General features: G+C 36.8%; 1 protein-coding gene across 1 annotated transcript in view; it reads left to right on the plus strand.

The window, feature by feature from the left end:
• The first annotated feature begins 852 nt into the window (after nt 1–852).
• Nucleotides 853–23,933, plus strand: part of PDCL2 (phosducin like 2) — a 28,231-nt gene continuing 5,150 nt past the window's right edge. Inside the window, exons 1-4 of the mRNA XM_037034173.1 lie at nt 853–959; nt 10,229–10,349; nt 11,062–11,152; nt 19,455–19,598. Coding sequence (XP_036890068.1) covers nt 954–959; nt 10,229–10,349; nt 11,062–11,152; nt 19,455–19,598 — 362 coding nt within the window. The 5' untranslated portion in view covers nt 853–953. The remainder of the gene's footprint in view (nt 960–10,228; nt 10,350–11,061; nt 11,153–19,454; nt 19,599–23,933) is intronic.

Raw genomic sequence — 23,933 nt, forward strand, 5'->3', positions numbered from 1 at the left:
TTTTCTATTTAACACAATATCTTACACACAAACACAAGAAAGCAGATAGGCTATTGGGAGTGCAGGCTTTGTTTGTGTTGAATGTTAACTGAGCTCTACAGATGGAGAGGTCCAACGCTGAGCCCAAGCTCAGCATCGCATCCTTTAAAACATTGTCTTTTTTCTCTCCAAATCCTATCAGTGTATCTCCGTGACTGTGTGTATATATAAGCTTCTTTGGCAGTGCCATCAAATGTTTACCCTATGATCCTGGCAGTTCCCAATGAACAGTTCCCTAACCTAAATACCAAGGAACCCACCTGTCTAGGTTTCCTACCCAAAACCAGAGCTCCTGTCCCCTAACGCAGTGGGTTTTTAAGTTGGGGCTGGAGTGCCTTTGGAGAATCTGTCCGTCTGGTCCGTAACTACCGCCACCCGTCCCCCAAATTGTACACATACAACAAAAATTATGTGTACAGTTGGGGTCTTGGGGTTAGGTATCCCCCTAAAATCCACCCATCTATAGGCTAGGGGCTCCTAGTTAAAAGAACTTCTCCTCTGAAGGGTTCTCTCCCCAGGATTTTGTTATCACTCCATGAAGACAGAATTGCAAGGTGATAGAGGGCTCGGAAAGAGTGCGTCGATTTGGTGGCGGTGTAAGGAAGGGTGGGAGGAATGCCAACATCAGCACCACTTGGTAAACAGAAAAGGCACCATTCGGGATAAGTACCCCAACACCTAGAGCGTCAGAACCCGCCACAACCCCTGGCCGCGCCGCCGCGTTGCCTGGCGACCCAGCGGCGCGGGAGTCGCGTGCGTAAACGTGCGTGAGTCTCTTGGTCTCCCGGCCCCCTCGGGGGGGAAAACCGCTGGGTCGTCTTGGGTCTCTCTTACGCCTAGAAGGGACTTCCGAGGCACGAATCCGTCGGCGAGGGTCGGTTGGCACCGTCGCGGGAAAGTAGAGAGCGAACATCATGCAGGTCGGAGTCCCAGGCCGAAGGCAGTGGGGGGCACCCGGCAGGGTCCTCGACTGGGCCTGAGGCAGAGTGGGAATGGGGAGGGCAGCCCACAGGGGTTGGGTTTTAACGTTTATTTTTGGCAAGAGCTCATTTTTGCGTGCATCTTAAGATTGAAGAGAAATCCAAATAAACTCTAAGAGTGCCATTTTTTTTCTCGAGGTTTGTCGCTGGAGGTTAGTAGTTTGGGATTGTGTTCACACGTCTGTCTTGGAAATCTTAAGGCTGCACTACTTCAGATTTACAAATAGACCAGCAACTTTAGCCCAAGAGTGATTCAATTTAAATATCCCACCCCACAGCCTTAAAAACAATCAGAATGAAAACCCTAGTAGTTGCATCTGTATTGAGAACGTCCCTGAATTTTCTCTTATCTGATCACAAAAGCTGTTGTTAGACTTTCATTTATTCTTTAGAAGGCTGCACCTCTGTCTGAGATGCCTGTGCTCTTGTTCCTTTATCAGAGTAAGATTCTCACTTTCTGACTTAGAGAAACAGCTTCTTCCCACCTGTCTTCAAAGTAAAACCACTGATTTTTCTTGTTTTGCATACTTACTTTTGGTACTCATATATACTGTATAATTTATTAGGATATTTTTAGCTGCATGTAATCTTAATGGATAGTCCCTTTGTGTTAATTATATATTCCTAACTAGTACATTTTATCCAGTGTGTGCAGTGTATCCATTTCTATACACCAGTGTATCCATTTCTATACACCAGTGTATCCATTTCTATACACCATGAATAATCTGAAAGGAAATTAAGAAAACAGTTCCATGTATGATCGCACCAAAAAAGAACAAAATACTTAGGAATAAATGTAACTAAGGAGGCAAAGGTAACAAAGGTAACTAAGGAGACTTGTACACGGAACACTACAAAACATTGCTGAAAGAAATTAGATAAAACGTAAATAAGTAGAAAAACATCACGCCTTTGTAGATTCGAAGACTTAATATTGTTAAGATGTCAATACCCAATGCAATCTACAAATTCAGTGAAATCCCTATCAAAATCCCAAAGGTATTTTTGTAAAAATAGAAAAACCCATTCTAAAATTCATGTGAAATCATAAGAGACCCAAAGTAGCCAGAACAGTCTTGAAAAAAATGAACAAAGATAGAAGGTACACATTTTCTGATTTCAAAATATGCTACAAAGTTACAATATTCAAAACAGTCTGGTACTGGCAGGAAGACATACAGATCAATGGGATAGACTAGAATACCCAGAAGGAAACCCTCACATATGCAGTCAAATGATATCAGTAAGGAATGATATCCTTTCACCATTAAGTGAAAGGATAGTCTCTTTGACAAATGGTGTCAGGAAAACAATAACCACATGCAGAAGAATGAAGCCGGACTCCTAGCTCACATTATAAATAAATGGTAACTGAAAAAGGATCGAACAACCTAGGAGTGAGAACTAAAACTATAAGACACTTAGAAGAAAATATAGGGAGAATTTGCTATGACATTGGATTGGCAATAATTTCTAGGATATGACACCAAAAAGGAAAAAATGTGTAAGTTGAACATCAAAATTTAAGTTATATGCATGAAAATACCACAGAATGGGTTTTTTCAAACCACCGAAAATATTTTCAAAATATATATTTGATTAAAAAATAATATACAGAATATATAAAGAACTCCTAAAATTCATCATCAAAGCTATAAACCAATTAAAAATAAGGATATAAAAAGATGCTCCACATCTGTGTCATCAGGGAAATGCAAATTAAAGCAATAAGAGACCACTTCACACCTACAAAATGGCCAAAATCTGAAACACTGACAAAAGCTAGTACTAGTGAGAATGTAGAAGCAATAGGAACTCTTTTTCATTCATTGCTGGTGGGAATGCAAAATGGTACAGCCTTTGGAACGCTCATCATATCTTACCACTTAATTCAGCAATCACATTCCTTGTTATTTACCCAAAGGAGCTGAAAACTTTATATCTACACAAAAAGTGTACACGGATGTTTATAGCAGCTCTATTGGCAATATTTGGAGGCAATCCTTATGTCCTTCAGTAGGTAAGTGGGTGTATAAACTGTGGTACATGCAGATAATGAAATATTATTTGGCACTAAAAAGAAATGATCCAGCCATGAAAAGACATGGAGGAAACAGATGCATACTACAAAGTGAAAGAAGCCAATCTGAGAAAGCTCATATTGGATAATCCCAACTGTAGGCTGTTCTTGAAAAGGCAAAACTATGGAAACAATGAGAAGGTCAGTGGTTGCCAGAAGTTAGGAGGGGAAGGGATGAGTAAACGAAGCACAGAGGATTTTGAGGGCACTGTAGATATTCTATTATATCACAGTCATGGCTACCTGTCAGCATGCATTTTTGTCCAAACCATGGACGGTACACCAAGAGTGCAGCATAATGTACAATATGAACATTGGGTGATTATGATGTGTCAGTGTAAGTTTGTTGATTGTAACTAATATGTCATTCTTGTAGCGGATGTTGATATGGGGAGGCTGTGCACGTGTGGGGCAGGAGGCTTATTGGAAGTCTCTGTACCTTACACTCAATTTTGCTGTGAACCCAAAAGTCCTAATTAAAAAAAAAACTGTTCCTATTTTATTTTGGTTTTAAATGAGGAATCTGTTTTAAACAAAGGTATCACTTTGGTGGTGGATGTTAGGGTGTCCATGCATTTGTGGGACAGAAGATATATGGGAAATCTCTATGTTCTCCCCTCGATTTTGCTGTGAACCTAAACCTGGCCTAAAAAATTGTCTTGATTTAAAAATAAAATATAAAAAAGTGGGCACAGAACTTGAACAGACATCTCTCCAAAGAAGATATACAATAGCTAATATTCACATAAAAAGATGCTCAATATCTTTATTGTGGTAAAGACCACAATGAGAGACCACATCTATTAGGAAAACTGTTATTAAAAAAAAATTGACGTGTTGGTGAGAATATAGAGAAGCTGGAACCCTTGTGTATTGCTGGTAGGATTGTAAAGTGGTGCAACTGCTGTGGACAAGATTAGGCAGTTCCTTTAAAAATTACATAGAATTATTATATGATCCAGCAGTTCTGCTCCTAGGTGTATTTTCATAAGAATTGAAAGCAGGAACTCTAAGCAGGTATTTGTACACATATGTTCATAGCAACAGTATTCACATTGGCCAGAAGATGGAAACAATGCAGATGTCCATCATTGGATGAAGAGAGAAACAAAGTATGCTGTGAACATACAATGAAGTATTATTCAGCCTTAAAATAGAAGGAAATTCTGATATGTGCTTCAACATGGGTGATCTTTTAAAACATTATGTAAAATGAAATAAGTCAGTCACAAAAGGACAAATAGAGTCAAGTACCACAAAATAAGCATATTTTTGGTTGATAATGGACTGTATAGATGATGGTGGTCCTAGATTATAATGGAGCTGAATTCCCTGTAAGAAATGGAAAGATACGTGGTTCAGGAAGAATTTTTTTTCTCTAATGGGAACAGTATCCAGGAGCTTGGCAACAGATTTCCTCCGGCTCACAGAAGCCCCATTTTGAGTGCACAGATTGCACCCCAGTCAGCCAGCCACTGACCTGTTTCAGCCCAGAGGAGCCTGTCCCTGCTAGTGCAACATATTCAGAGGGTGCTACACTCCTCTCAGCTGTAGCTCTGAGTACAGTACTGTGGATTCTTTGTTGAAGAACTAAAATCCTGTGTAAGGACACAAGTCCACAAGAGCCAGTAAGTATTAAGTGCCACTGTCACTTTAGTACAAGCTTTCTGAGGTGGTGTGGAGCTGGCCTGTTCCTATACTTTGGAAATATTTTCAGGTTGTACTGAAGTATAAAGCATGAGTTTTATTTCTTTCATCAATTCAATGCCAGAGTGATCCCTTTTTGCCGGGTAGGGTCAGAAACTTCCGAAGTCAAACTATTGAGTCCTTAGTTCTACACCCCTTCCATCTTATATACCCTCTTTTTTTAAAATGGACACCTCTAATTTGACCATTGCTCCAACACACAATAGCCAAAACAACATTGTCACGACAATCTCCAATGTCCCCTTGTCTCTCCATCTTGATTTCTTATTTCTACTGTTCCTCAAGCCACCATTCATTTCCTCCTGACAGTCACTATTAATGGCAATCTATACCTAACTCAGCCAGTTCCTCCTCACTGTTTCCAACCAGTGCAGTCTTCATTCCTGCTCATTGAGCACCACTCACTGCTCCAGTGTTCTACTTCTGACACTGCAGGGAAGAAGCAGGGGACGGGCTTGTGGGACAATGTTTATAAACTCTACGGGTGGTATTCAGCAGTGTCCTAGGCCTTCACATTCACTCACTGACTCACCCAGAGCAACTTCAAATCCTGCAAGCTCCAGTCATGGTTAAGTTCCATATATGGTTTTACCACTTTTTAATATTTTATACCATATCTCTACTGTACTTTTCTATGTTTAGATACACAAATACCATTGTGTTATAGTTGCCTACAGTATTCAGTACAGTAATATGCTCTGTAAGTTAGTGGCCTAGGAGCAATCAGCTATACTTGTAGTCAAGGCATATAGTAAGCTAGACCATCTAAAGTCGTGTGAGTGCACTCTATGGTGTTTGAATTACAGTGCAGTTGCCTGACACGTTTCTCAGAATGTATCCTTGTCATTAGTGACACATGACTATATACTTGGCATATTTTATGTAAAATAGTACGATATTAGATCTAGGTAAACTGTAATAAGTTAAAGGTACCCATTATAATTTTAGAACAAGTATTAAAACAGTAATACAAAGATGTATACCTAAAACTCGAGTTGCAAAATATGGAACCTTAAAAAATATTTAATTAAGCAAAAGAAGGCAAGAAAGGAAGACAGGAACAAAAACTAAGTGAGACTAATAAAAAAATCAGATGATAGTAGTTCTAAATCCAGTATTAACAATTATGTTAAATGTAAATGAACTAAACACTTTAATTAAAAAGTAGAGATTGTCAGAATAGACAACATTGCAAGATACAACTATAAATGATTGCTAGAAGACACACTTGAAATGCAAACACACAGATGGGTTGAAAAGAAGAAAATTTAAAAAGGCTTGCTTAAAAAGTAGTCAGGAATAAGCTAGAGAAAAACTATATAAGTATGAAACAAAATAGACATCATGATAAAGATTAGCAGTATACATAAAAAGAAATATAATAATAGGAGGAGAAATTCACCAGGAAAATACCACAAAATAAAACTGTATTTTCATGATAATGAAGCTTCAAACACATAAAGCAAAAACTGACAGAATTTAAGGAAGAAATAGGCAAATTCACAACCATAACTTGAGATTTAAATATTTTTCTTTCTAGTACTTGATAGAACACTAAGATACAAACATTGCTAACAAATAGAAGATACAAACAATTCTGTAAACCATTCAGAGATCTATAAACCATTCTGATTTATAGAGAAATATATATATCAGTAGCAGAATACACATTCTTTTTAAGCATTCACTAAGATACACCATATGCTTGGTCATAAAACAAGCCAATATGTTTAAAAAATTTAAATCTTACCAAAGTATATTTCTGACAAGAAGAATTAAATTAGAAAAGCCAAAGTTATTTCAAAATTGAACAGCATCTTTCCAAATAATAGAAATGTCAGTAAAAAAAATCACAAGGTAAATATTTTAACTGAATGATAAAAATACAACATACTAAAATGTGTAGGATGTAGCTAAAGAATTTTCTTAAGGGAAATTTGTAGCTTTAAGTGTTTATATTAGAATAGAAAAGTTTATGGTCAATGATCTAAGCTTCCACCTTAAAGAGAAAAAACAATGAACAAGATACAATAGAGAGGAACTTCTTTTTAAATATTTGTTTACCTCTCAAGAGTCTGTACTACAAGTCCATAGTAATCAAAACAGCATAGTATTGATGCACACGCAGACATATAGATCCATGGGACAGAATAGAGAGCCCAGAAATAAACCCATACCTGGAATATTCAATAAACACTTGGAATATTCAATAAAACCCACAGATGGAATATTCAATAAACAGTGTTGGGAAAATTGGACAGATAGGTGAAGAAAAATGAAACTAGGCCACCTTCTTACACCACACAAAAGAATAAATTCAAAGAGACTTAAATGTTAGACCTGAAACCATGAAAATCCTAGAAGAAAACATAGGTGACAAAATCTAGAACATTGTTCATAGCAATTTTTTTAATCAGATATGTCTTCTCAGGCAAGGGAAACAAAAGAAAAAATAAACAATCAGGACTACCTCAAACTAAAAAGTTTTTGCACAGCAAAGGAAATCAAAGACAACCTACAGAATGGGAGAATATATTTACCAATACTTCTTATAAGGGGTTAATATCCAAAATCTATGAAGTATTTACAAAACTCAACAACAAAAAAGCAACCCAATTAAAAAATAGGCAAAAGGCCTAAATAGTCACTTCTCCAAAGAGGGCATACAGATGGTCCATAGACATATCAAAAGATGGTCAGCATCAGTAATGATCAGAGAAACGCAAATTAAACCACAATCAGATATCATCTCACACCTGTCAGAATGGCTATTATCAATAAATCAACAAACAAGTGCTGGTGAGTATGTGGGGAAAAGGAAACCCTTCTGTACTGTTGGTGGCAATGTAGCCACCGTGGAAAGCATCATGGAGATACATAAAAAATTAAAAATGAAACTCCTTTTGACCCAGTGATCCTACTTCTGGGAATATATTCAAAAGAACTCAAAACACAAATTTGAAAGAACATAAGCACCTCTATGTTCATTGCAGAGTTATTTCCAAGATATGGAAGGAGCCTGAGTGTCCATCAGTAGATGAGTGGATAAAGCAACTATGGGACATTTACCCAATGAAATACTACTGGGCCATAAGAAAGAAGAAAATTTTACTCTTTGTGATAGCATGGATGGACCTGGCGAACATGATGCTGAGTGAAATAAGCCAGTCAGAGAAAGACAAATACCATATGATTTCACTCATTTGTGGAATCTAATGAACAAACTCAACTAACAAGGAAAATGGGCACAGACTCACAGATGGAGAGCAGGATGACAGCTATTGGGGGGAGGTTAAAAGGTGGAGGATTTGAGCAAAAAGGAAAAAGGACTCATGGACATGGACAACAGTGTGGTGATTGCTGAGGGGAGGGGAGTATAAAAGGACTAAATGGTAATGGAAGAAATACAATAAAGATTAAAGTAAAAAAGAAAATTTGGATTGAGGCCAAATACATAGCTATAGAATTTGCATTATTAAAGTACTGACATTGGCTCATAAAAAATAGTTCCCACTTTTCATTTCTAATATTAGTTATTTGTGCTTCTCACTTTTTAAAATCAGAATTGGCAAGTGTTTACAAATTTCATTAGTCTTGTCTAAGAATCAATTTTTAGCCTTTAAGTCTGTTATATATTCATTTTTTTCATTTCATCAGTTTCTACTTTCACCTTTATTTCTTCCCTACCTCTACTTTTGACGAATTTTGGTGTTGTTTTTCCAAGGTAGGAGGCTTATAACTTGATTTTGAGGACTTTTTCATTTTCTAGTTAAACTAAGGGTGAAAAATTCCCTTTGTGAACTGCGTAATTGCAGCTCACTATGTTTGATATGTGGTTTCATTGCTGCCATTCAATTCCTGATGTTTTTAGATCCCCTTGTGGGTTCTTCTTTGACCCATGGGTTGTTTAGAATTTTTTCCCTAAAATTCCAGACGTATGATGTTCCCCTCGTTAAAATTGATTTTAAAAATCATCTTTTAAAAATTGATTTCTGCCTTTGGTCGCTGTGCTCATACTTGTGGACCTTTATTTAATTTCTTAGCCTCTTGGCCTCTTGCAGTTAGCTCTTGTTTTATAACAAATTACCACAAACTTCGTGGCTTAAAACATGGTTTCTATCATTTATTATCTCAGAATTTTTATGGGTCAAGGATCCATGCATTACTTAACTGGGCCCTCTGCTTATGAGTCGCCTACAAAGTTGCAGTCACAGTGTCAACCAGAGCTGAGGTCATGTTTGAAGTTACCACGGAGAAAGAATCCATTTCTAAGTTCCCTTACCAGGAGTGTCAAACTCATTTCCACTGGGGCCACATCAGCCTCTCCGTTGCCTTCAAAAGGCCCAATGTAATTTCAACATCATAACAGTTAGGGAGTAGTTACAAGTATCCAGGCCTAAAATTATTTTGGCTCTTTGAAGGCAATGGTGAGACTGATGTGGCCCCCAGTGAAAATGAGTTTGACACCCCTGTCTTTCATAGTAGTTGGGTCTATTGGACTGAGGACCTCAGTTTCTAGGTAATTGTTAGCTACAGTTGCCTTGTCATGTAGTTCTCTCCATAGGACAACTTACAATATGGCAATTTGCTTCATTGAAGCCAATGAGTGAGAGAGAGTGCTGGCAAGATAGAAGTTGCAATCTATAGAATTTCAATCACAGAAATGGCATTCCTTCACTTTTGTCATATTTTGTTGGTAACAGCACAGCACAGCTCTTACCCATAATTAAGGAGAGGGGATTATTCAGGGATGTGAATACCAGAAAGTGGAGCTCAGCCAAGGCCATCTTATAGTTTGTTTGCCATAGTATTCACTCCCTTCATCTGGAAATATCAGAAAAAAATGGACAGCAAATTACAGAACAATAGTTAACATAAGACAAGCAACTTCTGTAAATGCAGAATTAATATATCAAATCCTAAGTAATAAGGAACAAAAGGTAATTTGCATAGAAAAATTATGATTGGATAGAAATTAACCTATAGGAAAATTCCTGGCCTCTTCTAAGATTTGACTTGGGAGTACAGGCCCTGTGAAGCAAGTTGACTAGAAGGTCTTGAATGCGCATGTGGAACTAGAAACAAAACAGTGTTTGTTCATAATGAGAGTTGGTTTTGCCTATTACAGTCATCAGAAAATATTCCATGGCTTTTTGAGTTTACTTCATTAATATTTTATATGTGTTCTAATTTTTAAAAATCTGTTATTTTTCCCAGTAGAGAATATATTCTATTTATTTAAGTATGTAGTTCCATTAGTTCTGGGAAATGGGAAAAAAGTAGACCATTTTGTTTTATTCTTTGAAACTAATTTATGTAGTTATCTGTAGAGTTCATTGCATAGTTGGAAATTCTACATTTCAGTTTTATAATGAAATGCACAACTATGTAAACAGATCTTTTTTCTATTTTTGTATAGGATCCAAATGAAGATACAGAATGGAATGAAATTTTAAGAGATTTTGGCATTCTTCCTCCAAAAGAAGAGCCAAAAGATGAAATTGAAGAGATGGTTTTACGTTTACAGAAAGAAGCAATGGGTATAGTTGTGCATTTGGTGGGCTGGATGAGGAGGATAATACAATTATAATGATAGTGTATTTCATAAACCTCAAGGGAGAGAGGACATTAGAGATCATTTGGCATGTCCCGCTCATACTTGTGCTGATATCTAAAGTTCCTAATTCTTGTGTTGAAATTCACATGCTAGTTAATAACAGAGCTGAAATTTACTGATACATTTTCCTTCTCTACCATATTTCTCTACCTTGTAATTACCCCCTATTTTGATCATTCTATATAGTATACATTATTTGTCAAGATTTTCTGGTACTTGGGAAAAATTTGAATTTATAGGGTCTATTTTATTATTTTTCCATCACTATTTATCCCCCCTATACCTTCTTCCACCACTAATTGATTTTTACATTTACTTTTTTTCCCCTTACTTTCTTTATTTAAATCTTGTTCAAGTACAGTTTTCTGTACCACCCTGAATGTGCCCAATCTCTTCTGATTTTTACATTTACTTTAAAATGTAGCCTGGTAGTTCTGTGAACTCTGAGGGGGTAATAACTCTTTAAGCAAACCTGAATCAGTCAGACAGAAAGTAACTTTATATATTGCAGGCACTGCAACATTAAAGATAATCTTGATGTCTATTTATTTAATATATCATTTTCTCTAGACATGTGACTATAAAGTAAAATTGTTTTTAAACGATTCAATTGTCCACAATTTGTTTTGTTTTAGTTAAACCATATGAAAAGATGACTCTTGCACAGTTGAAGGAAGCTGAAGATGAATTTGATGATGAAGATATGAGAGCTATTGAAACATACAGGTACAGTGATTCATTGGGATAATTTATGAGTTTTGGAAGGAAGAAGTCTTGTAAGCATGAAACTAAGACAAAGCCCTATTTTATCCACAGAATAGATTAAAAATAAAAAAAACTAATTTTAAAGATTTTAAAACTAACATATAAGGCAGAATTTTTTCCTATTTTTTGCCTTTGCCTAAATTAAAAACTATCCCACAGAGCTTCATCAAGAGACATGAGTAAAGTGGAAAATACCCAAAAATGGCCAATAAAAGGAGGGCCATAACTTTCATTCCCACATGATATCTGTCCATGATTTCTATCATTTAATAATTCATTGGAAGTCATAAATTTTCTCAGAAATTAGAATAGGTGCATACATTACGTAACTTATCTTGATACTAAAAACAAAGAAATTATAAAAATAATATGCTATAGAAAAATATTTCTTATGAATGTAGGCACAAAATTTTAAACAAAATATTAGCAAATTAACTCCAGCAATTAAAAAAAAAGAATAATACACTCTGAACAAGTAGTACTGGTCCCAGGAATGCAAGGTTGTTTTTAACATTAAAAAAAAGCAAAAATCAATGAATCAGGCTACACCCAGCAATACTTAAGTAGCAGCAAACACACCTAGCATGCATAAAAAATAGAACCAGTGTGCCTTGGAAAACTGCTTTATTACACAGTGTGAGTTGAGAAAGCACAATATGAGTTTTGACCATCTTATGCTGCCCACAAGTAAAGAAGTGATACAATATTTTTTAGGCATAAGAGCCAACCTAAAAGATCTCTCAGTGACCAGAGTTGGAACAACTTGACTAATAAAATAAATATAATATTGGATTATAAAACAATTAATAAAATATCCATGAATTCATAGTGATCTAAATAATTAACTGAATACATGAACAAATTCAGAAGAAGTAACACTTCTTCCTCACTAAAGAATTCTTATTAATAAGGGTATATGGAATGAGGGAAATAGGAAAATTACCTTCAGAACACCACAACAATGACCCCCATGGCAGAATCTGCTGATGGATGCTAAAATGAGTGGGTGAAACTTTAAGAAGCACAGTATTTGCATAATCTCAAAGTATCTCCCCCTCCAAATACGTAATAATTATAAAGGAGGAAATTGTAAGTTTATAGCATAGAGTTTTGATGGACCCCATCTTAGGAAAATGACCAAGGATAAAATCACAAATGATGCATGGGGACCTTAAGTAACTTGAGATATGATTTGCTGAAGAGGACGCATACCCTCTGTGGTATCTTTTTGAATAATTCATAACCTAAATCTAATAATAAGAATACATAACAGAAACTAAAATTTGAGAGGCTTTCAACAAACTGACCAGGTTGCTTTGCCCAGGTGACTTGGTTGGAATGTACGCAAAAAGTTTGTGGGTTTGATCTCCAGTCAGGGTGTGTATGGGAGGCAACCAATTGATGTTTCTCTCTTATATCAGTGTTTCTCTCTGTCTCTCTTTCCCTTCCTCTCTCTTTCTCTACAATCAATAAACATATCTTCAGATGAGGATTGAAAAAAAATTAACCAGGTTTATGCCAAGAAAGCTGGCAGAGTAGAAACTCCAGAAATCCATCTTTTTACCTAGACAACAACTGTACTGGTTGAAACTGTCTGGAGTGGCAGCTTTGGAACTCTGGAGGCTATTGGAACCTCGCAGCTTCCAGGATAAAACTCGGCTGGTAAATTGTAGTTAGTATTAGTTGATTTCAGTCCTCACTTGGTATCCAGCTCTCATCCTCCAGTTCCATGTCAGGCAGCTGTTTGGACAGTAATCTTTATTTCTAGAAAAGCTTCCTGGAGTGGGTGGGGGGGGGGCAATAAGGACTTTGTTGTAAAATATCAAGGTTCTGTGTCAAATATGAAGATTCTGTGTTCTGATTGTGGATTGCTGCTTCTGATTACTACTCTGTATAGGCACAGAGTCTGGTGATCATTGTATCAACCCCCCACTGGCTAAGGTAGCTTCCAGAGCATTTAAAGAAGCCATATCTATTTTTTAAGATACTGAAATCAGCAGTAGATATGGGGGAACTTAAAAGTCTTGGGAAAGATGAAGGCTCAGAGAAGACCTAACAGTTTCACCTCAGGCTGATTCCTGGCATAGAGACACCCTACAATAATAATAAAACGAACTATGGGGAAAGAGGAGAAAGATCTGATTTCTAGAGTTATCACATAATATGAATCAAATGTTTAACTTTCCACAAAAAATTTACAAAAGAAACAGGAAAGTGTGTCCCATTCAAAGGAACAAAATTAATAAATACAAAATATGCCTGAGGAAGCCCAGATGTCAGACTTACTAGGCAAAGACTTTAAAACAACTAAGTTAAAGGTGCTCAAAGAGCTAAAGGTACACATGGACAAAGACGGGAAAATATTGTATGAACATAATGAGAATACCAATAAAGAGACAGAAATGATAAAAAGGAACCAAGATAATAGTCTGAAACAAAACAGTAAGATAGTTGAAGTGAAGTATACACTGAGGCTTTTAAAGCACATTTCAACAAGCAGAAGAAAGGATCAGCAAATTTGAAGATAGGACAATTGAAATTATTGAGCAATAGGAAAAAAAGAAAAAGAAAACTGAACAGATCCTAATTGTCCTTGTGGTTACTATGAAGTGAACCGACACATGTAATGTGGAAATCCCAGCAGAAGAAAAAAGAAATCAACAGAAAAAATATTTGAAGAAATAATGGCTGAAAAACTTCCAAATTTGACAAGATCCTAAGTCTATAAATCCAAGATGCTCAATGAATTTCAAGTAGGATAAACTCAAAGAGACCTACACAAAGATATGTCATTATCAACTGTGGAAATACAAAGATAGAAGCTTGAAATCAGTAAGAAAAAAGGGACTTGTCACACACAAAGGACTCTTAGAACCATCAACCAAATTCTCATCAGAAATCTTAAAAGGCCAGAAGGCCATGGGTTGATACATTTAAAATGCTGCAGGAAAAACCTGTCAAGTAAGAATTATCTATTTGGCAAAAAAAAAATCCCCCAAAAACCCAAAACAAAAAAAAAAACAGTAAAACCCACAACTATGCTACAGGAATGAAGGAGAAATTAAAAGAGTCCTAGATTAAAGCTAAGTTTTTACTACTACAATTGTGCTAAAAAATTAGGAGTCCTTCAGATTAAAATTAAAAGCTACTAGACAGTAACTCAAAACCATATGAAGAAATAAATAACATAGGTAAAAATAACTGCATAGGTAAATATAAAAGTCAGTATTGCTATACTTTTGATTTTTAACCATTTTTTCCCTGTATGCTTTAAAAGGCAAATGCATAAAAAATACTTATAAGACTGTGTGAATGGACACATAACATATAACAATGTAGTCTGTAACAAAAATATAAAGAGGGATGCTCTAGCAAGGTGTCTCAGTTGACTAGAGCATTGTCCCATGCACCAAAAGGTTGCAGGTTTGATTCCTGGTCAGGGCACATAACTGGGTTGTGGGTTTGAGTCTTGGTTTGGGCACGTACAAGAATTGATGGTTTTTTTCCTCTTTCTCTTTCTCTCCCTTCCTTTCTTTCTAAAATCAATGAACATATCCTCAGGTGAAAATTTATATATATATATAGTTAAAGTGAAAGGTGAGATGGAGATAATATAAGAAGCAAAGTGTTACTGACAGTAGGTCATTATAAGATACAAATTTTAATTCTTAACATAACCATTAAAAGAATACATAAAAGAAAAAAGAAGGAAATTACACTACAAAAACCAGCTAAATGCAAAAAGAAGCAGTGATAGAACACTGAGGATCAAAAACTATATAACATACTGAAAATAACTAAATGACTAAATAACTAAAATGACTAAATAACTAAAATACTAAGAAGTCCTTCCTTATCAGTAATTACTTTGTTATATTGGTTCCAGACTATAGATACTGATGCTATTGTTTAGGAATGCCTGAGGCACTCACCTCATCTGTATTACTCATATCTGGTGGCTGAAGCAGCTCTTGTGGTTCTTATTATGACGGTAGGACGTCTGCCCCAAGACACCATCAGGAAACTTTGATGAACAAGAGTATTACTCACAATAATTACTCATGTATCCTGGAGGATACATGACATGTCTGAGGTCCATACAGCCAAGTCAGAGAGAGAGAGGCAGGGGGCAGAGAGAGAGAGAGGGAGGGGGAGAGAGAGAGAGAGAGAGAGAGAGAGAGAGAGACTATGAACTTGTGGTTCTGCCTTCATTGGGTTCCAATGGTAGGGTGTCTAGATTTTGAGAGTTCACTATTTGTTGGCTAATTTAGGACATAATACCTGGAATCAGAGCACAGAACTGATAGGCAGGGTAACTCAAGCAGTTAGTTGTATAGGTTACCCAGAGCTTTCTGTAAGAGGGAGCTTCATGTATAGGGCAGCCTAATTTTTAGTTAATTGTTTTTTGCTAGTTGCTGTGTCATGCAGCTGACATGTTTTTCAAGATGGATGTCTTTTGAAATGGATGACTTGGCAACCAAAGCTTAATGTCAGACACTTATACTACAATCAGAAAGCTTCATGTTGGGTACTTAACTACGTATTATAAATGTAAATGGATTTTTTAATCCAATTAAAGGCAGAATTTGGCAGAATGAATAAAAAGAAACACAATCCAGATTCTGCAAACCGGAGCCATCTGGGGAAAGAACAAAGTTGGAGGACCCACACTTCCTGATTTCAAAACTTACTGCAAGGCAACAGTCATCAAAACAGTGTAGCAGTGACAATAGAATGGACATATGGACCAATAGAATAGAAAGCCCAGAAACTTTCTCATATACCGTTAAATGGTTTTCAATGAGAGTACCAAAACTATTCAATGGGAAAAGGTCAATCTTTTCAACAAATGGTGCTAGGAAAACTGGATGTCCACATGCAGAACAGCGAAGTTGACAGACCAGTTTTGCAATGTTGTTCTGGGAGTGGTTCCTGGTAGCCCAGTTTAGATCCTCCTCCATCTTCCCATTGAATTTGTAAAGCACTTAATTCTAAAGATTAAGTTTCTCGCTGCTTAAAATAGCCAGAGGGCTTTCTGTTTATGCAACTGAATCCCAAATGATATGATTGTTGGGTGTAAAATGCAGGCCACTGAGCACTAAATCACTTCCTGATGGCAAAACTAACTTAGGTCTTTATGTCTCTCCCTGCCTAATTCCACTGAAGTAGCAAAGAAATATGAGGAAGAGAAGGAGGAAGAGGAGAGGAGGAAGAGATAAAGTTGATAGCTGCACCACTAAGTAGGGCATGGTGCAATCGTGGGAACAAAAGCTTTTTGAAATTTTTGAGAGACAATAAGCCAAAGAGATCAAATTGAGGAAAGTTAATGATGATGCTAAATACTCAATGCAAATAAAATCCAGCTCCCAGAATGTCTTTGGATTAACTGCAGATTATGAATATCTGGGTCAGTAGGGGGAAACTTGAGTGTGAAAACTGTGAGAGGGCCCTCGTGCGGGTTGTTGTCCTCGGGCTTCTCCTCTGGGCTTTATTTTGCTTGGATTACTCGCTACATAGGGTGGTTCTACCTGCCATGTTTCTGTGAAATAAAACAGACTGTTTTAAAATATAACAAGGATCTTGTTCAGGTATAATGAAGCCAACAGATCGGGAAATTCCACTGAAAAGATAGTTTTTTTACTCATAGCTCAAGACTAGAGGGCATGTGCCACAATGCAGGGCCACACAAGGAAGCATTAGAGTTGGTTGAGAGGCAGAAGGAGGGAGGGGGTAGCCTGGACCCCGGCCAGCCTTCATTGTGGTTTCTGTGGGAAATGCAGGCTAAGCAGGGTAAGCAGCTTTAGGGTTGGCTAGTTTGAATATGGAACTACTGTTCCAATTTTCAAACTCCTCTGATGTCAAATTTTCAAACTGCCCTGATGTCAAACTCCTCTGGGAATCAGAAAACCTCTGTAACAACTGTTCTGTCTAGGAGCCTATTTCATTAGCAAAGACTGGGAGAAAATAATTGCAGAAGACACATTTGATAGAGGACTCTTATCCTTGTTACACATTAGCTCTAAAAACTCAACAGTAAGAAAATAATCTGATTAAAAATGGGCAAAGACCTTAACAGACACCTCACCAAAGAAGATATACAGGTGACAAATAAGCATATAAAAGGATGCTTCACATCTATGTCTAGGAAATGGCAAGTTAAAACAAGAGACCGCTATACACCTAAGGAAATAGCCAAAGTCTGGACCACTGACACCACCAAATGCCAGAGAGGATGGGAAGCAACAGGAAGTCTCATTCATTGGTGGTGGGAATGCAAAATGGTGCATCTTTAGGAAAACAGTTTGAACATTTCTTATATAACTAAACATATTCTTGCCATGTGATCCAGCTATTGCACTTCTTGGTATTTATACAAAGGAGCTGAAAATTTATGTGTACATAAAAACCTGATCATGGATGTTTATAGCAGCATTATTAATCACTGCCAAAACTTGGAAGTAACAAGATATCCTCCAGTAGGCAAATGGATGGATAAATTGTGGTACATCTACATAATAGAATACGAAAATAAATGACCTGTCCGTGAAAAGATATGGAGGCAACTTAAATGCATGTTGTGAAAGAAGCCAGTTTGAGAAGGCTACTGTATGAGTCCCAGCTATATAATAATCTGGAAAAAGCAAAGCTATGGAGACACTAAAAGGATCAGTGGTTGTCAGGGGTTGACAGAAGGGAGGAATGGATAGGCAAAGCACAGAGGATTTTAGAACACTGAAAATGTTCTGTATGATATCATAATGATGGATACATGTCATCAGGCATTTTCCCAAACCCAAAGAATGCACAACACCAAGAATGAAATGTAATGTACACTAAACTTTGGGTGATTATGGTATTTTGATATAGGTTCATCAATTATAACAAATATATCACTCTTGTGAGGGATGTTGGTAATGGGGGAGGCCATGCATGTGTGGGGTCAGGAATCCTGAAAGAAATCTCTATACTATCCACTCAGTTTTTGCTATGAATCTAAATATTGGCCAGGTAGATTTTACAGTTAACATTTTGTCTGGTACCTGGCCCAGGGCCAATTATGGCAGACGGGTAGCGGCTCAGTTTAATGAAGAAGGTGATTGAGGGATTCGGCTCTGGACTGGGGTTGGTTTGCATTTGAGGAATTTGCTCTCCAGAGAGAGGTTGCTATCTTTTGGAATTAGCAAGACCTGGGAGGGGCAGTCTGTCCAGGGTCAGCAAGGCCCCAGGAGCCAGAGCACCAAGAATAAGGAAAATAAGAAAATATAGTTAATCCACAGGGAAAAAAGGAGAGTATTCCAAAGAAAACTTAGAGCTACAGAGTCAGTAACTTTTAAGAAACCTGCACATGCATCAGAAGACATCTGTGTTTGCTTCATGAATTCAAGTATTCAATAACCGAATCAGAATATGCATACTTTGGAACTGTTTAAGACAGTTCTAATTCTCCCTATAGGTAAATAACTAGGTAATGTGGAATGCTAACTGTGTGCTAGGCACCATCCTAAGAAATTTACATGTATTAGCTAATTCTCAGAAATCCCATGCAAGTAGGTATTAGTATAAATCCCTTGTAGTTGGAGAAACTGAGGTTTAAAGAGAACAAATAATTTTCGCAAGTTCATGCTGCTAATAAGTGGGATCTGGTATCTAAATCAAGTTTAGTATGATCTTAGAGTTCAAACTTGTCATTCTTCTCTACCACCTGTCTACCTGCAATAAATTTTATAATGAGTAACTATACACATTCACAAAGGCTTTGGACTGAAGGTCAGCTTAGCATGATAGTTAAGAGCATGTAAATGGAGATAGTAATAGTGTTAACTTTATACAGTTTTTGCAAGGATTAGTTAATGTAATGCACTTAAAACAGTGCCTGGCAACATAATTAGCGCTCAGTAAATGTTAGCCATTATTATTATATGAGTATATTCTCCCTTAATAAGTGTACCTGTATATGAGAATTTGTTGGTTCAATGTCTAAGTAAACTCTCTATAGCTATGATTAAGACCTAGTCTCAAGTAAAAATAGATTTAAAAGTCAGTAGCTAACTTCTTTTACTCGCAATGCCCGCAATAACACAAATCCCCATATAAACAGAGAAATTGGCATTATAACACCATTGATAGTTATTCTATCGTCCGTTAAAGTGTTTGGTATGTACTAGCATGACATTCATTGCGCTAAATTGTTACTGTCTAAAGGAATGATCTTAGGAATATAACAATTTTCTTATGTGCTTTTACTTCATTTTTTTTTAATTAGAGAAAAACGGTTACAGGAATGGAAAGCTCTTACGAAAAAACAAAAATTTGGGGAGTTAAGAGAAATTTCTGGAAATCAGTATGTGAATGAAGTCACAAATGCAGACAAGGATATATGGGTTATAATTCATCTTTATAGATCAAGGTAGTTACTTTTTTGCAAAATATTAATATGTTAATGTTTTAAGATGCATATTCTGGTTTTAAGGGTTTATAAAGCACATAACAAAGAGTACTCACAAAAAGGAAATAAATGTATATATACACATGTATATGTATAGAGTCATTGGCTTCTGGCATTAAATTAGGTATTTTAATATATTTTCTTGTCTAATTTAAAGAACTTGTAATGCTTTTTAGAAAAAATAAAAAATCTTTGCCAGTTAATTTAAATAAAACTTATTCAGCCTTGTCTAGGTGAGCTACCTAGATTGGTTAGAGCACCATCCTGATACAGCAAGGTTGCAGGTTCAGTCCCGGTCAGGGCATGCACAAGAGTCAACCAATGAATGCATGGATAAGCGGAACAATAAATTGATATTTCTGTACTCTCTCTCTTAATCTCTCCCCTCACCCCACTCTCCTCTCAAATCAATATATAAAAAAATTTTAAATGAGAAATAAAACTCATAAAAAGTTTCAAAGATGTAGAAAAGTAGAAATAAGGATAAAATGACCCCTCTAAATACTAGCCAGGTAGATTCAACAGTTAATATTTTGTCATATTTATATCATGTGTGTGTGTATTTGCAGAACCATTTTGAAGTAAACTACACAAGCATGACACTTTTATCCTAAGTACTTTAGCAGGCATTTTCAGAACACAGGGGCATTTTTTTATATAACCACACTAACATTCTTTCACCTAACAATAGCATTTTCTCACCTAACAAAATTAACAATAATTCCTAACAGCATCTAATACCCCCAGTCCTTACTCAAATTTTCCCAACAAACTTCAAAATATTTTTTATAAGTACATATATTTTTGAACAACATTCAATCAAGGATCAGGCAGTGCATTTGGGTATATTCTATCTCTTGTCCTTTTTAACAGAACAATTCCCATGCATTCCCATGTTCTCCCCCAAACAGTTAATTTTAAAGTGCCTAGTTTTACTAAGTATAACCCGTATGTCCCCCTGCCTGATCAGTTTGATACAATGATAATTGGGAAGAGTGGACTTTTCCCCAACTCTGTGCCGAAGAGGAGCCGCCAACTCCCACAGCTTCATCAATCTCTCACAGAAACAGCACCTCCAGTGTTGCATCCGAGGCCCTCTGTCTGGGCTTCAGGCCAACCCAGGAACACAGGCCATGACGGTAGCCCTCATCATCCTTATCTCATTCTGGTAGGAAAAAGGTCTTCTTGCTTCGGGTCCTCAGAGAAATTCTGTACAGAGCAATTTATGCAAATATGAGCCTTGCTGTTTACCAGCTCTCCCTCCAGTTCCTCAGACCCCATGAAAGAAGACATTATTTTTACTCTAACTCAAATGCGTGGTAAATAATTTTTTAGTAGTTTAAAGTCTTAAAAATAATCCTTTCCCCTTTTCCCATCCCATTAATCTGGCTAACCAATTTGGAGATTTGCTGATTTTGGTTCTTCACAAATAAGTATGTGAAATGGTAACATTTACGATATGAGCAGTTGTGTGTCATCAATGTCATATACTGAAGGCGTACACTGAATGCCTTTTCTGAGACCCATTATCATTAGCAGAGGAGATGTTGGTCCTGAATTACCTGTCAAAGCCTGGCATAAAATTATTTGAATGATTGTTTGTACATAAATTACTAGTTTTGACAAACGGTTTCCAAAAACTCATAGAAGAGGTTGAATGCATTTTAGGCTCAGGGTTTTACCGACTGCCATATACACTGATGAACTTAAAGAATAAGGGTTTGTTTTTATAATACTTTAAATATTTGTGAACTCAAAAGGTATTAGCTTTTGTGACATTAAGAAAATGCATTCGTGTGTCAGTATAGACATACATTTTTAAGAAAATTAATCTGTAATCAAATTTGTAAGATTAAAAATGTCATGTTAAATTATTTTTATTAAAGTCTAGTTTTTAATGATGGATTTACTCATAACTTTCATATTATAAAGTGAAATATAACTATTAAGTTTATATTTCTAGCTGCATTTTATAATTATAGGAGGGTAAAAATTTGTGTTTTTTTTAACCAGGATCCAAAGTTTTATAATTTTAATATTTCTTTGCCACCAAGTTTTTAGAACAGGATATATGTATATGCTGTAAACAGAAGGATAGAGGGTAGTTATTAGAAGGGGACAGAGACTTGTAAGGGACTCATTAAAATTTTACTAACTTGAATGTGTTTATGTAAAGTGGAGAAGTAAAGATTGATAAAGCAGGAAAAGAGGGATGCAGAATAACAGAGTAAAGTCCCATAGAAAATAGAAGAAGTGGAGGTCTAACTCTGAAACATTTTAATAAAGCTGTGAGTGAATGATGGACTGTGAGAAAATAGACTAAAGGATAAAGGTAGTAGGAATTAAGTGATAAAGCGGGACTCGTAGGGTTTGGTCACACAGGCAATCAATTTTAAATTTCTGGATAATGGGAAACAGGATGTGGCATGGACTGGGATTTTAAAGAAAAGTGTGGGTGATATTTGTTAGAGTCAAGGAATTCAAGGAAGTTTGAGATAATGGGATTTTTTTTTAAATTGTATTTTATTGATTATGCTGTCACAGTTGTCCAGATTTTTCTCCCTTTGCTCCCCTCCACCAGCACCCCCACACCACTGTTCATGTCAAGGGGTCTTGCATTGAAGGTATTTGTCTACTCCATTTCCTATACTGTACTTTACATCCCCATGGCTATTGTATAGTTAGCAATTTGTACTTCTTAATCCCCTCACTGTTCACCCATTTCTCTATACCACCCTCCCATGTGGCAATCATCAGAACACTCTCTGTGTCCATGATTCGTCTCTGTTCTTCTTGGTAGCTTAGTCTGTTTTTTAGATTCAAGTGTTGATACATATGTGTTTATTGCCATTTTATTGTTCATAGTTTTGATCTTTTTCTTAAATAAGTCCTTTTAACATTTCATATAATAATGGTTTGGTGATGATGAACTCTTTTAGTTTTTTCTCGTCTGGGAAGCTCTTTTTTCTGCCCTTTCCTCCTAAATGCTATCTTTGCTAGGTAGAGCAATCTTGGCTGTAGATCCCTGCTATTCATGACTTTGAATATTTCTTGCCAATCCCATCTAGCCTGCAAGGTTTCTTTTGACAAATCAGCTGACAGTCCTAGGGGAACTCCCCTGTGGGTAACTAACTGCTTTTCTCTTGCTGTTTTTCAGATTCTCTCTTTATCTTTAACCTTTGATATTTTAATTATGGCATGTTTTGGAGAGGGCCTCTTTGCATCCATCTTGATTGGGACTCTGTGCTTCCCGGATTTGCATGTCTATTTCCTTCACCAAATTAGGGAAGTTTTCTTTCATCATTTTTTCAAATAAATTTCCAGTTTCTTGCTCTTTCTCTTCTCCTTCTGGTACCCCTGTGATGTGAATGTTGGAACACTTGAAGTTGTCCCACAGGCTGGTTACACTATCCTCTTTCTTTGGATTCTTTTTTCTTCTTGTTCTGATTGGTTGTTTTTTTCTTCCTTATGTTCCACATCATTGATTTGAATCTGGGCTTCATTCATTCTACTGTTGTTTCCCTGTAATTTTTCTTTATTTCAACTAATGTATCTTGCATTTTTTATTGGTTCCTTTTTATGCTGTTGAGGTCCTTACTAAGTTCCTTGTGAATACGTATAACCAGTGTTTGAACTCTGCATCTGATAGATTGCTTATCTCCATTTTGTTTAGTTCTTTTTCTGAAGTTTTGTTCTATTCTTTCATTCGGGCCTTGTTTCTTTATCTCTACTTTGGCATTTTCCCTGTGTTTGTTTCTATGTATTAGGTAGAGCTGCTATGACTTCTTGCCTTGGTAGTGTGGCTTAATGTAATAGGTGTCCTATAGGGTCCAGTGGCATAGCCTCCCCTATTACTCAAGCAGGGTGCTTGAGGTTTTCTCTTTGTGTGGGCTGAGGATACCCTCCTCTTGCAGTTGATCCTTGATTGCTGTTGGCAGGTCAATGGGAGGAATTTACCCAGGCCAGTCAACTGCAAGGATTGGCTGTGACCACTGACCACCAACCTCCACCCTCCACGGAGGATCAGCTTTGCAGGGGTGGTAGTGCTCCAGCATAGTCTGTAGCTGTCCACTGGGTGTGCTGGCACTGTTGTTTCCTGGGTGGTGCAGGCCAAGGCCAGCCCCCATTTATGTTTTGTCCAGGGCTACCCTGCCTGAGCTATAAAGCAATCTGAGATGGCTGCTACTTGTGCCGGGCTTGGAGATTCTCCTGGGTGAAGCCAAGCTGTGAATCTAGGCTGACTGCTGCTAGTACTGGGCTGGGGCCACCTAGCAAAAGGCAAGGGGGAGTGGGTGG

This window comes from Sturnira hondurensis, unplaced genomic scaffold, assembly GCF_014824575.4.
Source record: "Sturnira hondurensis isolate 20B ecotype Veracruz unplaced genomic scaffold, ASM1482457v3 Scaffold0022017, whole genome shotgun sequence".
NCBI lineage: Eukaryota > Metazoa > Chordata > Mammalia > Chiroptera > Phyllostomidae > Sturnira > Sturnira hondurensis.